At 39.9% G+C, this 17,394-nt stretch overlaps 1 protein-coding gene across 4 annotated transcripts in view; it reads left to right on the top strand.

The window, feature by feature from the left end:
- The window catches only part of csmd3b (CUB and Sushi multiple domains 3b), a 684,074-nt gene that overhangs the window by 604,207 nt on the left and 62,473 nt on the right, over window positions 1–17,394 (top strand). For 2 of the 4 annotated variants that reach the window (XM_057827420.1, XM_057827418.1), the window contains 7 exons: window positions 2,731–2,811; window positions 6,556–6,669; window positions 6,759–6,947; window positions 7,065–7,211; window positions 12,971–13,159; window positions 14,064–14,249; window positions 14,328–14,522. In XM_057827420.1, the coding sequence (XP_057683403.1) occupies window positions 2,731–2,811; window positions 6,556–6,669; window positions 6,759–6,947; window positions 7,065–7,211; window positions 12,971–13,159; window positions 14,064–14,249; window positions 14,328–14,522 (1,101 nt within the window). Of the gene's footprint in view, window positions 1–2,730; window positions 2,812–6,555; window positions 6,670–6,758; window positions 6,948–7,064; window positions 7,224–12,970; window positions 13,160–14,063; window positions 14,250–14,327; window positions 14,523–17,394 lie in introns of all 4 variants that reach the window. The other 2 variants (XM_057827419.1, XM_057827417.1) reach the window with 1 other exon arrangement.

Raw genomic sequence — 17,394 nt, 5'->3', positions numbered from 1 at the left:
ATGTCGGGTAGGATGAATGAGGGAGCATGGAAGATGAAACCCAAGAATGTTGATGAACTCTGGGAGGCATGCAAGAATGCTTTCTTTGATATTCCTAATGTCTTCATCAATAAATTGTATGAATCCTTGCCGAACCGCATGGATGCAGTCCTTCAAGCCCATGGAAGTCATACAAATTATTAAATTTGGATCTCACAGCACCACTACTTAATTCGCTTATGTTATGTAACATATTTTTGTGTTTGAAGTACATTTATTTGTTCAATTTTCACACTACTTTCTGTAGGCGACAAAACTTTTGTCTTGCCAAAATTTGACCTTTGTATCTTCATTAAATGATAAATCTTTTTTCAGTGAAACAAATATATTTTTGTACATTCAACATCATTTGGGAGGTTCTTAGCTTTCATATGAGTAATTTCTGAAACCAATTGAATAATTAAAAGTCAGGTTATTAGCAATTGTTTCGACAAAATGGATAAGCGACAAGTTTTTTGTCAGGGACTGTATGACTCCATTTTGAAAGCAGGAAAAAGGCTTCGAAACACAAGTTGACAATTTATTCAGGTCGACAGCGATCAAACAGCGAGGCAAAACAGCAACAGACCCAGGCGATGAGGCAGACTGGTTCCAGGGTCACCATATCACAAGTCAACAAAAGGTTCCCGAGAAAAATGACAATGATTAGTTAAGCATTAACCGTAATTTCCCGAATATAAGGCACACCCGTGTATAACGCGCACCCCAAATTTACTTGTAAAATCTAGGGAAAATTATTGTACCCGTTTATAACGCACACCCTAATTTTAGCACCAATAAATAGAAGAAAACAAGAAAACAGAGCTCGTGTACAGATACAGAAATGTCATTTTACTGACTGGTAAAACACAGCACAAGCAAAGCACATTGGTTGTTCAGAACATTACCATAAACTGACGATATGTACGGTAATAATATGATTTGACAACTTCTCCAACTTACCAGAATCTAGGAGAAAACAAAACAGATGTGACTTTTCTTTTAAAGGCTGCTGTATAACTTGCTCGTTTCATCATGATGAATAATTGTTTCTTCCATGGATTGATACGGTAAAATGAAAGTGACAGCGTAAGACGGAAATCCGAGAGCGCTCATTGCTGTCGACACGACAGTAACAATAAGAACTATTGTTATTTGGGTTTGAGTTTCCCGAGGGACAGACATAGTTGACGGACGCACAGGAAGTCTGTTACGTTTGTTATGGTACGAGTTGCGGAGCTGCAATAAACGTTGACTCAAATGAGTTCAAGAAACAAAATTCTGTGTTTATGAAGAGTGAAAAAAGCAGAATTTAACACAGACGAAATCATTCGGCCGATCAGAGTGAAGTATTACCGAAACAAAATGGTGACGTCACGTACCGTAATGGTCGGCAACGGGTCGCCGCATACGTTTCTTCAACACAACGTGGCCGTGTCAGTAAAAAAAAATCGGTTTAAATACAGTGGGGAGAACAAGGATTTGATACACAGTCAATGGGAAAACCCATTGGCAGTGTATCAAATACTTGTTCTCCCCACTGTATATATGTAATATATATATATTTCTCTCTCCATTCCATGTACCCGTTTATAATGCGCCCCATGATTTTACAAGTTGATTTGGGGGAAAAAAAGTGCGCGTTATATTCGGGAAGTTACGATAGTCTTTTAAACGGCTCTGGTGAGGCGGGCCGTGGTCCAGAAGAAGGGTGTGTTCCTTGTTTTGGGACAGGCCGTCCCACCATTTGTTCTGGACTGTCCTGAAGAGCTGATTGTGGGATTTGGTGTTGCAGACGTGGGCTTGTAGATGTCTTGCCTATTACCTGGTTGTCAGCCTCCATCTTGCTCAGTCAGCTGCATGACGCACGCGTTGGGCTTCCGTGGTCGGAAGGCGTCATGTATCTCTTATGCCCTATGTCAAATATATTCTGCTTGTACTATTATATAAATATTATTTATTTTATATTGGTTGTTTTACAGTAATACAAACAGTCCAACAGTAAATACGAGAAAATATACTATTCCCTGATTGATTATATTAAGTGTGTTAGAGTAATACAAACAGTCCAACGGTAAATACGAGAAAAGCTACTATTCCCTTCAATGGCAATCTTTTTAGTTTTGCCTTTGCATGTGGGCAAAGTTAGGCAGCAACGTTTGATGACTAAACACAAAACATAACTATTAACGCTACAAGGTCATCGGTGGGCAGAAGAATTGCTATGAAAATGCATTTTTAAATCATTTGAATCAATGCTCTTATGGATCATGTGCACACACACTGACAATGCATACATAAGTCTGTTTGCTTTTGATATGCACTAGGGCGGCAGATGCTAGTTGGCAGCTCACGTTTTCGTCCTCAATTTCATCCTCACTTACAGCCCTCAGCTTCTCCCTATCTGTATTTTCTCAGCCTCCTGCTCTCTTGCCGGGTTACTAAGTGATCTATGGTCATGCAGTCGTATCGATTACAGCCTCTCAGCCCGGTGGCTGTTGGCTTTTATGATTCAAGACAGGCACTATATTTGTGTGGCCACTCTGGCTTCTTTGCTGACCTAACCACACGATCATAAGGAGTTCAATCGGGAGGTTAAGTAAAGCATAAAGCAAAATAAATGGTGTGTTTGAGTTGTACGATGCCTTCCATGTTCATATATGTTTTCCTCTCCGCTCCCCTTTCCGCCGCTGTGTGTCATCCATCTTCCAGCCTACCAATTAAGGGTCTGCCAGCCCCCTCCGGAGGTGCCCAACGCTGACATGCTGATGGAGGATGGCGAGTTGGAGATAGGTGAGCCGCCCGTCCATCTGTCCGTTCGTTTTCGTCGCCTCCAGACATGTCACTTTGATAGCGGACTGCAAACGAGACACTCTGATGTCCACAGAAGACAATTTATTTTCAAAGGAGAGTTACAAATAACTTGCTTCACCACAGAAGTACGCAAACACAAATTTTATTTTAAAATAAAGCCTGCAACAGATTTAAAAATAAACTATTTCCATATTGTATTTAACTATCACATTATTGTATAAGAAGTCAGCCAATAAAACTGTTCAACTCACAAAAATTAGCTGCTAATGCTAGTAGCTGGTAGTTAACATTTGCAGTCTACATAGAGATTTTTTTTTTTTAGGTTTTTAATGATCAGGGGTCTCCAAAGCAAAACACTCGTTTGATTCATCTGACTTTTCATGTCATATTTTTTTAACAAAAAAAGTCATATATAAAAAACTAGATAAAGGAAAATACAGTAAGGAGCAGAAGTATTTGCATCTCTTGTGATTTTGCAAGTCCACCCACTTAGAAAATAGGTAGGTCTGAAATTTCAATCATAGATGCATTTCAGTTTATAGAGACATATTTAGTGGAGAAGCCTTTGTTTGCAATTACAGAGGTCAGACGCTTTCTGTAGTTCTTCACCAGGTTTTCACATATGGAATCATGGATTTTGGTCTATTCCTCTACACAAATCTTCTCTAAATCTGTCAGGATTCGGGGCTGTCGTTGAGAAACACGAAGTTTCAGCTCCATCCAAAGATATTCTATTGGATTCAGGTCTGGAGACTGGCTAGGCCACTCCAGAACCTTGATATGCTTTTGAAGGTAACTGACCTACGAGCCAGACTGCCAGAATTGCGCCAGCCGAACCGCCAGACCCACGCTGGCGCAGATCGAACGAGCCGGTCCGGCGGGACCCCGGCAATCTGGCCAGATGGGCAAACTCCACGCGTTCACCTTAGTCTTAACTAGGGCTGCCAAAATTACCGCGTTAACGGGCGTTAATTTTTTTTGTATTTAATTAATCAAGTTAAAATATTTGACGCAATTTACGCACATGCCCCGCTCAGATTAAAATGATAGCAGTGTCATGTCCACTTGTTACTTGTGTTTTTTTGTCTCCCTCTGCTGGCGCTTTGGTGCGACTGATTTTATGGGTTGACATCAACAATGGCGAGGTACTAGTTTATTTTTTGATTGAAAATTTTACAAATTTTATTAAAACGAAAACATTAAGAGGGGTTTTAATAGAAAATTTCTATAACTTGTACTAACATTTATCTTTTAAGAACTACAAGTCTTTCTATCCATGGATCGCTTTAACAGAATGTTAATGTTAATGCCATCTTGTTGATTTATTGTTATAATAAACAAATACAGTACTTATGTACCGTATGTTGAATGTATATATACGTCTTGTGTCTTATCTTTCCATTCCAACAATAATTTACAGAAAAATATGGCATATTTTATAGATGGTTTGAATTGCGATTAATTACGATTAATTAATTTTCAAGCTGTGATTAACTCGATTAAAAATTTTAATCGTTTAACAGCCCTAGTCTTAACCCTTTTTATTGACTTCATTTGGAAAGGTTTAAAGAAGGCTCACTGAAAACAAGTTGACAATTTATTCAGGTCGACAGAGATCAAAATGGCAAGGCGAAACAGAAACACTCAGGCGGGAAGGCAAGTCAACAAAAGGTTCCCGAGAAAAATGACAACACTTAGTTAAACATTGTCTTTTGAAGGCTCTCGCGGGGCGGGCCGTGGGCAGGAAGAAGGGTGTGTTTGGGATTATCGTCTGTTTGTGGATTGGACAGGAGGATTCGGGAGTTACTGTTGTCCGGGCAACGAGGATTGTGGATTTTGCAACCTCAGCGTCAAAGGGGCTCTTGGAGTCTTGTCAGTCGTGTTATCAGTTGGATATCGGGTGTTGGTTTTCCTTGTGTCGGGACAGGGCGTCCCTTCATTTGTCCTGGACTGTCCGGGAGAACTGATTGCGAGAGTTGGTGTGTCAGTTGCATGACGCAGGTGCTGGGCTTCCGTGATGAGAAGGCGTTGTTTATCTCTTACGCCCTATATTCTGCTTGTTTAAACTATGGTATAAGTGCTATTTAATTTGGTCGTGTTAGGGTAATACAAACAGTCAAACAGTATATACGAGAAACGATACTATTCCCTGATTGATTATATTAAGTGTGTTAGAGTAATGCAAACAGTTAGACGGTGCCTACGAGAAAAGGTACTATCTCCTTCACGTTTTATGAAGCCAATCCTTGGTTATTCTGGCTGTCTGCTTCGGGCCATTGTCATGTTGGAAGACCCAGTCACGACCCATTTTCAATGCTCTAACTGAGGGAATGAGGTTATTACCCAAAATCTCATAATACATGGTCCCATATGCAGAAAAACACACCAAAACATGATGCTACCACCCCCATGCTTCACAGAAGGGATGGTGTTCTTGGGATAGTACTCATCAATCTTCTTCCTCCAAACACAATAAGAGAAATTAAGACCAAAAAAATTACATTTTGATCATATATGACCACATGATTTTCTCCAAGGACTCCTCTGGATCATCCAAATGGTCATTGGCAGATATAAAATGTACCTGGAAATGTGCTGGTTTAAGCAGGTGAAACCTTCCGTGCCAGGCATGATTTTAAACCATGATGTCTCAGTGTATTACCAACAGTAACCTTGGAAATGGTGGTCCCAGCTCCTTTCAGGTCATTGACGAGCTCCTCTTGTGTAGTTCTTGGCTGATTCTTTACAATTCTTAGGATCATTGAGACCCTACGAGGTAGATCTTGCATGGAGCCCCAGTCCGAGAGAGATTGACAGTCAAGTTTAGCCTCTTCCATTTTCTAATAATTGCTCCAATGGTGGATCTTATACCACCAAGTTGCTTGAAAACAGCCTTGTAGAGGTCTACAGTTCTGTCTCTGGTGTCTTTGGAAGTTCTTTGGTCCTTCTCATGGTAGCAGCTGGATTATTACTGACTGTGGGGTGCAGAGGTGACAATAATGAACTCAAACGGGTGGTGGCTGGGTGGTTACTCATGGGATAAAGGTGGACTTTTTTAAAGGTAGACTGACAACTCTTTGAGTGTTATAATTATTGCTGATTCTCAGGGGTACAAATACTTAGGAACCCCAGTAAATTACAAATAAATTATTTAAAAAATGACAATGTAATTTCTGGATTTTTTTTTTTTTTTTTGGATTATGTCTCTATGAGTGGAAATCCATCTATGATTGAAATTTTAGACCGCTACCTATTTTCTAAGTGGGTGAATTTGCAAACTCATAAGGGGTGCAAATACTTCTGCTCCTCACTGTATAAATGAGTTGGCATATAGCGAGTTAGCAGCTAATATAAGGGTTAAGAGCATACACGAGTAATCGACAAGGGCTTTTTAATCCAAGAGTTGTAGAAAAAAAGAATACTGTTGATGACTTGTGAATTAGCGGCTATGCTAGAGGCTAACAAATGCAGTCCAGGATAAAGAAATTAATTGGAATAAAATTGCCAGTAAGCTAATCGTTCTTGTTCAATGTTAGTGATAAGCAAATAGTAGCTGATAAGGACTGTTTTAATTGACTTTTGGGAGGTAAAAAAAAAGCAAGCCAGTCAGCAGCTATTGATTTCGAGGCTAATGTCCACAGGGCCACAGTACAGGTTCGTACAATATTAGCTTTTTCTAATTCACATTACGTGTAAATAACTAAAAAAAATAATGGCTTCTAGGTGACATCATCAGGTACAGGTGCCATCCTGGATTTTCATTGGTCGGCAGTGACATTCTCACCTGCCGCCTGGGAGAGCGGCTTCAGATGGATTCACCGCCTCCGACGTGCCAAGGTTTCTGCTTTGAATTTGAAATACAGCAAATATGTGAACATTTACATCTAAAACGTTCTCTTGGTTTTTGTTTTGTTTTTACCCTGAAGTCCAATGCCCCGCTCACGACGTGCGATACGACTCGTCGGGTGTCATCCTGAGCCCCGGTTGGCCTGAGAGCTATCCTAACCTGCAGATGTGCTCGTGGAGCATCAGTGTAGAGAAGGGCTACAACGTCACCATCACATTTGAAAGCTTTCACACAGAGAGGGAGTTTGACGTGTTGGAAATATTTGATGGTAAAATATACTAATGAGTTATTGGAACCATGACTGCAATTATTTTAGTTCACTAATACAAACTAACTTTGTTTTTATTCTAAATATTTCCCAAATTTTCAATCTTCCACAACTCAGGTCCATCCGCCAACGACCCAACGTTGGCCACGTTAAGCGGCGACCTTCCAACGCCGTTCAACATCACCACCTCAGGACACCAGTTTCTGGTGCGATGGTCATCAGACCACGGCACCAACAAGAGGGGCTTCAGAATTCGCTATGTTGGTGAGTACCAAAGTATGTATCCCAACTTTATTTTACTACTAATTAGCATTATCGTATTGCATGGAAAATTAGCAAAGAGGCAGACAGAAGGATGAAAACAGGCCCAAAAATGGTTCCTAAGAAATCTTATCATATCTAATTTGTCAAATTTGTGGGTGAATTCAACACAAATACAGAAAATAATGAAAGCCCTGCTCACTTCTGACTGCCTCTCATGCAGTTGAATACTTTGTGTAATGGTCACTCCAATCCAAATGAAGCCTGCTGAGCACAGATGGTGCTGCTTTTTTGACAGTTAAACCAGAACTTTTTTGTCCGTTGAGAACTCGCGCCGTGTAATGGGGTTTTTATTCAAGGAGTTTTTTTGACAGTGAAGGAGAAAATGATAATAATAAGACCTGGATAGTCTCTCCGACCTTCAAGTTTCTGTTCATGTACTTGATGAATGACAGTCTGAGTCAGAGCAGATGTCTGTGACGTTCCTGCTCTGTAACTCTTGTAGTACTGCAGTGTATAGTTAGTTTGAACGGAATTATCACTATAAAATGTCAGATTTTTATGTGGAACTAGAAAATACAATTTCTGGAGAAAATGTAGGGATGCATTGCTCTCTGATTGGTAACTTCCTGTAGATTTTTAGTCATTTCCTTGTTAACTCATGGCTACTGACGCCTCTAGACAATCAATTTTGCCTTAGTTCAGTCAAAACTAAAACTTGTCCCGATGTCCCGATCGATCGGCATCCGATCACGTCATTTTCAAAGTATCGGAATCAGCAAAAAAATATCAGCCACGCCTTTTTTTAAATATATATGTATATTTTAATTGAATCGTTTTCTAAGCATGCACTGCACGACCCACTCACGCATTGTCGTGCTCAATCTGTAATGGTGCCGTTTTACCCATATGGAGAGATAAAAGACAGCGTAAAATGAGTAGAGTGAATTTTGGCAGCCTTTGGAGCCTTTTTTTAATTGGCTAAAGCCTTACAATCCCTTTCCCTACGATTAGAAATATCATGGGAAGCAATGTGAGGAAGCAAGGTAGCAATTGATCTTTTTTCTTAACACCTTATGTTATTTCCCAATGCAGAGAAGATATATCAATTGGTAGCGCTACGCACAGTCATGGTTCTACTTCCCATCATGCATTTGGGCATGGCTACAGTATCATTTACTGAAAGCTCAACAAATACACTAGATGGCAATGTTTAGTCACAATATACAAAGTCACAAGTCTTTCTATCCGTGGATCCCTCTCACAGAAAGAATGTTAATAATGTAAATGCCATCTTGAGGATTTATTGTCATAATAAACAAATTCAGTACTTATGTACTGTATGTTGAATGTATATATTGTCCGAGTTTTATTCATTATTTTCTTAACGCATTTGCAAAATGTATATGATCGGGAAAAATTATCGGGAATGATTGGAATTGAATCGGGAGCAAAAAAAAGCAATCAGATCGGAAAATATCGGGATCGGCAGATACTCAAACTAAAACGATCGGGATCGGATCGGGAGCAAAAAAACATGATCGGAACAACCCTATTTATTATTATTAAAATGGATTGGATGTCTAGCTGGCAGTAAAAATAAGATGAGCATTCACAGCCAGTCCTCCCAGTTTAAATGAATTGGATGTCAACTGTTGTCAATGGTGGGCAATGAGTTAATGTTGGTTTTGGGTCGCTTTCTGCACATTTTGGGACATTCGGGAGTCACTTCCTGTACATATTGGCTAACTTCCATCTCATTGCTGACTTCCTGTAGATTTTAGGCCTTTTCCAGATAACTTACTATTGATGTTGGCAATGGCGCCAACATACATTTGTTGGCCACCCCAATGGTCACCCCACTCGCCAGTCTAATGTCAGATTGTAATAGCTGTGGAATTCAAAATGTTGACCGGACTGTTATGGACTATGCACATTAAACCATTAGTAACATGAAATATAACACAATAAACCAAGTTGTACCTCGACATACAATCGATTCGTCACACGATCTTTTCGACATCCGACGTAAAATTTAACTCGCCATGTTTCTACATCCGGCAACATGCTCGTAATATGATGATTTATGACAGCGCCACAGTTTCTTTCTTTTCCCGCAAGACGGATGTACGACGGATTTCTTGTGACAGAAAATAACATGGGTTCCAAGAATGTTAGTGCACATAGTAAAAAAGTGACACCATTGAAATGAAGATGAAAATGATTATAGGTGTGTGAAATTTCGAAATCTTAGATTATTCGCGATTCGGCCGTGGAAGATTCGAGAACAATTCACAAACATCCAAATTCTGATTATAGAAATATGCCAAGTAAAGCGGAACTAAAACACAGTCAGCGCGGCTCTTTTCGCAAAAACTGGGTACAAATTTTGTGCGCCTTTGAATTTTTTTAATGTGAATTGGATCAAAATTAATTTTAGGACAAAATACATTTTTAAATTTTAAATAATTTCGCTCTTCGACTTCACTAGCAGTTGACGGGACAGATCCATAGGTGGCCTATTTTCAAAAACTTAAAATTCAAATATTTTCAAAACCAAAGCTGCTAGCGACCTAAAACCAAAACAGACACCTCCCTTAGGCATACGTATATGAGTCCCCATGAGCAGCGATATAAAAAAAATTCAAAGTGTTTCCCTTAGAAAATCCTGACAATTTTTTTTATTTTATATATAATTATAACTAAACTAAAATGGCTATAAAATTCTCAAATTTTACACTAGATGCACAAAAATCACCAAATGCACCGACTGTATATTTTCAGGTTCAATAGCAAATGTAACATGTAACTTTTCTCCCGAAATAGCGACTTAGGTTTTTTTTTTTTATTTAGTACAAGTTTTCAACAGCTAATAAATCACTCACTTTTCATATCAGAAACTTGAGGAAAGCATGCAGCATCATCTTAATTTTACTCAACAAAAGCAAAATGTGTATTTTTCTATATACAATCACAACTTAATTTAGGTTTAATTCCGATCTCAGCACGTCTTGCAGGTTATCTGGCCCTCGTCATTTTATGATTGACATGTTATATAAAATAAAACACGTAAAATGCGAAGTTTTTTCTATATGGATACAGAAATGTCTAAATTACTAATTTTTTGGCCAAAAATTACCATATCGTTTCAATGTAAACTTACGCTACTGTGTATGGATATAACATGGTGGCCATCAAAAAACAAAGAGCTTTTTAAGTTGAAAATTCTTGTAAATAAATGCTTACATCACCGGAATTTCTATAGATATGAACATAGAACACTCTAGATTGTTGGTTAAAAGCAAAGAAATGGGCAGTTATCATTAATTTCATGTAAATATTTCGAGCTAAAATTATGCTATTGTATAATCCAATGTGGCGGCTGCCACAAAACAAAGAGCTTTTTAAGTTGAAAGTGCATGCATGTGGCTCTTTTATATAATAATTACCTTGAATCCTCAGCCAAATCACTCTTGAGACAATACTTCTGCTTGAATGCGGTAAAAAATTCGTCCCGTCTCCACCTAAATCCAGCATTTGAATGCAGCATATGTTTATCACTGTCAAAGCCAATTCAGCTCTGCCTGGGATGGCCCCTAACGGGAAGGCGTGGCGCAATGTTAGAGGGAGCTAGCTTGTCATCTGATAGTGAATTCTGTTTTGCTATTGGAAATGAACGGGGCTTTTTTGTCACGACCGTAACATTAGGGGAGAAATCAACAGAGCCTGAATTCTTGGAATGTTTTTCTGTCAAAGTGCGAATATTATACAGCATGTGATGATGTGGAGCGACTCATACCCTGGCCCAATAATTCAGAAAAGTGAAAATTATAAAACATTTAAACAAATCTCTTTGGGGTTGGCTTAGGTTATCATGTTGGTGGGTGAACATCCCTCTTAATACAAACAAATTTCCCCCCAACTGTTTGAACTTGCAACATGCAGAGAGACTCTAGTCCAGAAGTTTACATTTTGATCTGTTTTTTAAGTCTGATGCCCCCTTAGCAGGCTTCACTTTCGACATAGTACAAGTTAAATATTGCTTAAGTTTGAACTCACATAGCCACTGAGGTGAAGTATATTTTAATTGGTAACAACAGGCATGTGACACAAAAACATGCTGATTAACAACTAATCGTTGAGCTCAATTACCTCTGATGAAGAACATGAAAATAAAGGCCTGTTAAACAAGCCCCAAAGGGGGTTGTTTAAAGAACAATATGATCAGACAAGGCCAGCAAAGATCTGATGGGCCAAATGAAAGTCTTACACAATTTAGTGGTTAGCCTATTAGCACTTCTAGAGTGTCACTCTGTTAATGATTAGGTTACAAGCTAGTAGTAATGCTTAACTCATTTCCTCCCATTGACAACAATAGATATACACTCACCGGCCACTATTTTAGGTACACCAAGCTAGTAACGGGTTGGACCCCCTTTTGCCTTCAGAACTGCCTCAATTCTTCGTGGCATAGATTCAACAAGGTGCTGGAAGCATTCCTCAGAGAGTTTGGTCCATATTGACATGATAGCATCACACAGTTGGTGCAGATTTGTCGGCTGAACATCCATGATGCGAATCTCCCGTTCCACCACATCCCAAAGACGCTCTATTGGATTGAGATCTGGTGACTGTGGAGGCCATTTGAGTACAGTGAACTCATTGTCATGTTCAAGAAACCAGTCTGAGATGATTCCAGCTTTATGACATGGCACATTATCCTGCTGAAAGTAGCCATCAGAAGTTGGGTACATTGTGGTCATAAAGGGATGGACATGTTCAGCAACAATACTCAGGTAGGCTGTGGCGTTCCAACGATGCTCAATTGGTACCAAGGGGCCCAAAGAGTGCCAAGAAAATATTCCCCACACCATTACACCACCGCCACCACCAACCTGAACCGTTGATACAAGGCAGGATGGATCCATGCTTTCATGTTGTTGACGCCAAATTCTGACCCTACCATCCGAATGTCGCAGCAGAAATCGAGACTTATCAGACCAGGCAACGTTTTTCCAATCTTCTATTGTCCAATTTCGATGAGCTTGTGCAAATTGTAGCCTCAGTTTCCAGTTCTTAGCTGAAAGGAGTGGCACCTGGCGTGGTCTTCTGCCTCAAAGTTTGACGTACTGTGTGTTCAGAGATGCTCTTCTGTCTACCTTGGTTGTAACGGGTGGTTATTTGAGTCACTGTTGCCTTTCTATCAGCTCGAACCAGTCTGGCCATTCTCCTCTGACCTCTGGCATCAACAAGGCATTTCCGCCCACAGAACTGCCGCTCACTGGATATTTTTTCTTTTTCGGACCATTCTCTGTAAACCCTAGAGATGGTTATGCGTGAAAATCTCTGTAGATCAGCAGTTTCTGAAATACTCAGACCAGCCCTTCTGGCACCAACAACCATGCCACGTTCAAAGTCACTCAAATCACCTTTCTTCCCCATACTGATGCTCGGTTTGAACTGCAGGAGTCTTAAACCACGTCTACATGCCTAAATGCACTGAGTTGCCACCATGTGATTGGCTGATTAGAAATTAAGTGTTAACGAGAAGTTGGAAAGGTGCACCTAATAAAGTGGCCGGTGAGTGTATATAACAAGATAACAATTGTCCAATTCATTTAAACTGGGAAATTGTGCGGTGAATGCTCACCTTTCAGCCAATAGGTTAAAGTAACATGTAATTTATTTAGAACATCTTCCAGGGTGTTATCCTCACGTAACATCAACTCAAAATGTTGCTTCTTTGGAATTTTTCTTTACAGCCCTGTACTGCTCCACGCCGGATTCGCCGCTGCATGGCTCCATCTCGTCGCAGACCGGCGGCCATGTCAACAGCGTGGTGCGCTGGGCATGCGACCGTGGCTATCGCCTGGTCGGTAACGCCACGGCTACCTGTCGTCGCATGCCGCTCGGCCATCACGCGTGGGACTCGCCGGTACCTGCGTGCCAAGGTGAGTTTGTGTGTGCGTGATAACGCTGCCTCTAAATTCAGAATTGCTTGGAAAATGTAAAAAAAATAAGTTTAAAAATCTGCTTTGGAGCAGGGACGTGAACCCTGAAATGGCAGAGGAGCACTGTTTTTATTTGGATGAAAAATAAATGGCAAGATATAAATTCATTAGAAAAGTTAATGAGAACTTAAAATTTAATGAAATGAAACTCAATGAAGTGGAATACAATAAAAATGAAATATTGGTAAAATATAATCCAATCTCTTCTGTGTACATTCCTTCGTAATGAACACTAAAATTAATTAGAATGATGTCGAGTAAAGGAATTAATAACAGAATGACATTAAATTAAATCTTTTTTATGATCAAGCGTTAGTGTCTTAGGAGAGCTACACACATAGATTTGAAAACGACAATGAATTGAAAATAGATAACAATTTCATTTGGTGACGATATAATGAATAGGTTATACTAATAAAACAATATTAGAATGCTTATAATATTGGAACAAGTAAGGAACTATAATTAAATTAAATATCAAGGTATTAATAAATAAGGAATAGCTAAATGGAATAAAAATAAAGCAGAAAGATCAATAAATACACAAGAAAATTGTCACAAAATACCAGAAATATTTCAATATAATAAGGCTTTAAAACTAATATACGAACAGTGTGTTGTTATTAGACAATGAAGAAACTATATATTGTGATGTAACATATACTATATCTACTAAATATCACCTTTCATGAATTAACCTGAGCTCAGAATGCAAACTTTCAATATTGTGCCATCTGTTTTTACACCCTAACTCATCAAATCAACATGCTTGAAAGACATAAACGGTGCATTGAGTCCAGATCTGAAGCACTGTATGTGCGTGCGTCTTTCCGTCCTCCCCAAGCTGTCTCATGCGGAGCCCCCAAGGCGCCGACAAACGGCGGGGTTTTAACAGCCGACTACTCGGTGGGAACGCGAGTCTCCTACTTCTGCAATGACGGCTACAGGCTATCCAGCAAAGAGCTGACGTCTGCCATCTGCCAGCCCGACGGGACGTGGAGCAACCACAACAAGATACCGCGGTGCTCAGGTTGGTATGACCAAACCCCCTGTCGGCGCCACTGCCAGTTATCCTGACACTTTTTTTTCACGTGTTTCTACATTGCAGTGGTTGTGTGCCCAAGCATCGGTTCCTTCTCCTTGGAACACGGCCGCTGGAGGATTGTGAACGGCTCGCACTACGAGTATAGGACTCGAATTGTGTTCACCTGCGACCCGGGTTACTACCGCTTAGGACCTGCTCACATCCAATGCCTTCCTAATGGTGTGTGGAGCTGGAAGAATGAGAGGCCGCATTGTCAAAGTAAGTCATTGTTAGTCAGGAAGTAAAAGTACTTGGTTACTGTACTTAAGTACATTTTTGTGTATCTGTACTTTACTTCAATATAAATATGAAGTGTTATGTGTCACAGTGGTCCGAAAAAGTATTGAACCTTTTGGAATTTCTCACATTTCTGCATAAAATCACCATCGAATGTGATCTGATCTTTGTCAAAATCACACAGATGAAAAAACAGTGTCTGCTTTAACTAAAACCAGCCAAACATTTATAGGTTTTCATATTTTAATGAGTATAGCATGCAAACAATGACAGAAAGGGAGAAATAAGTAAGTGAACCCTCTGCCTAAGGAGACTTAAAGAGAAATTGAAACTAATTTTTACCAAATAATTAAAGTCCGGCGTGTACCCAATCACTGATGAGTGGTTTAAAGCTGCCCTGCCCACTATAAAACACACATCTGGTAAGAAATGTCTTGATGAGAAGCATTGTCTGATGTGCATCATGGATCGGTCAAAAGAGCTGTCTAAACACCTGCGATCAAGGATTGTTTATTTGTATAAAGTTGGGAAAGGATACAAAACATCTCTAAAAGTCTGGATGTTCATCAATCGACAACCAGAGAAGCTGTCTACAAATAGAGTTTGGTTCCCCCAAAGATGACACAAAGAGTACAGCGCAGAATACTCAGGGAGGTAAAAAAGAACCCTAGAGTGTCGGCTAAAGAAACACATACAGAAATCGCTGGCACAGTCCATTATCTCTCTGCACACATCAACTATATGTAAAAATTTGGCCAAGAATGGTGTTCATGGGAGGACTCCTTGGAGGAAGCGACTGCTGTCAAAAAAAAAAAAAAAAAAAAAACATTGTTGCTTGTTTAATGTTTGCAAAAAGGCACTTGGACAATCCACAGAAGTTGTGGCAAAATATTTTGTGGACTGAAGAAACCAAAATTGAATTGTCTGGGAGTAACACACAATGTTACGTGTGGAGGAAAAATAGAACAGCTCACCAAAATCAACACCTCATCCCCACCGTGAAGCATGGTGGAGGGAGCATCATGATTTGGGGCTGTTTTGATGCCTCTGGAGCTGGACAACTTGCAAGATAATGATCCAAAACACAGAGGTAAATCAACTTCAGAATGGTTTCAGAAGAACAAAATACACGTTCTGGAGTGGCCAAATCAAACTCCAGATTTGAACCCCATTGAGATGCTGTGGCATGACCTAAAGACGGCGATTTATGCCACACATCCCAGGAATCTGACTGACCTACAGCAGTTTTGTAGAGAAGAATGGCCCAAGATTAGTCCTGATTGATGTGCCGGACTGATCTGCAGCTCCAGGAAACGTCTGGTTGAAGTTATTGCTGCCAAGGGGGGCTGAGGTCACAAAATATTAAATGTGATGGTCACTTACTTATTTTTCCCCCTTCTGTCATTGTTTGCATACTATCCTCATTAAAATATGAAAACCTGGTCAGCCACACATTATGCCACACGGTTGCTAACCGTCATTTGCTATTATTTAGCCACAACTGGATCTATTACCTCATTACTATTCATCCTTCACACAGCCGCTAGAAAACAGAAATGTCCTTTAATCAATCTGCAGGCAACAGGGAGGTCATGATTTTACGACACTGTGTGGGTGGTCGCTGGTCGTTAGGGATGGGAATTGATATGATTTTTACGATTGCGATTCCATTATCGATATTGCTTAACGATTCGATTCTTTATCAATTCCCTTATCGATTCTAATTTGGACTAATGGACTGTTTGAGGTTCTGGGTTCAATATGTTTTATGGTTCATTCGCCTCGGGGTGTCGGTTAGAACACAAGGAGCGGAGAGTGGCACTTTTAATCCAACTTGGCAACAGGCACAACTATATACAGGCAATGGCACTTGATATGACAATCACGCAATGAGCAGATGAGAGCATGCGTGGAAAGATGTTGATGTATTTTTGTATGTGTGTGGAAGAAGACTGGAATGTGTGGGTATATGTGTGGTTCTGTAAGGAAAGAAAATTGCATCATATTAGTGCTGATGCAATAAACAATGCAAATTGACTGTAAAGCAGTCAATAACACGCTTACATGACTCGCGCAGTATAATGAACACAAAGGTGGGGGGGTGGGAGTGCGCGCGCACAACCCGGAAGGACACGTGTAGTCATCTTGGCCATAAAAGTAACGAAAACTAAGCACTTTACCACAACATCATCTTAAGATGCTAAACTAAACATTCCCTCTTAACACAAATGTGCAACGCGAATATCATTTAAACAACGCTCTCTTCGACGCAGCGAGAACGAGCGGGAGCAACCAGCCAATGTAACAGTAAAAACACGAAACGGTCGTGCTGATAACTGCTCTAACTTATTCATAAGAACTTTATGGCATGAAGGGTAAATACCTACATTCGCTCATGGACGCACACAGATACTTCCTCTAACAGGTGGCCGTCCTCTGCTCGAAATGCGCAACTTACGCCTATTCTCGGTTCCAGAATACGCATGACGTAGGACAATAACAGGAACTAACTGACTGGTTGCTATGGGAATGAACGCATACCCATGGAATCTTTGGAATCTTTCTAACAGGAGTATTAAAATTGCTAATAAAAATGTTTAGGATTATTTTAGATGTATATATGTTATATTTTTCTTATAGAGTATTCGACAAGGAATACGATAGACCCATTAATAGACTTTTTTAGAAAAATCACCATCAGTCGTGGGAAACGCAGTCTTTCTTAAGACAAAACGCTACCGCTTTTGTACACCGGCGTTGCTTTAAGTAATTTTTTGTCTCTGTATCTGTACTTTTTTTCTAAAAAGTGATTACTTCATCCAATACTGTTGTTTGTATTTTTCCTGTAGCAATT

This window comes from Corythoichthys intestinalis, chromosome 22 (assembly GCF_030265065.1).
Source record: "Corythoichthys intestinalis isolate RoL2023-P3 chromosome 22, ASM3026506v1, whole genome shotgun sequence".
Taxonomy (NCBI): domain Eukaryota; kingdom Metazoa; phylum Chordata; class Actinopteri; order Syngnathiformes; family Syngnathidae; genus Corythoichthys; species Corythoichthys intestinalis.
The sequence above is the reverse complement of the archived record's forward strand: the minus strand, read 5'-3'. Positions and strand labels throughout refer to the sequence as shown.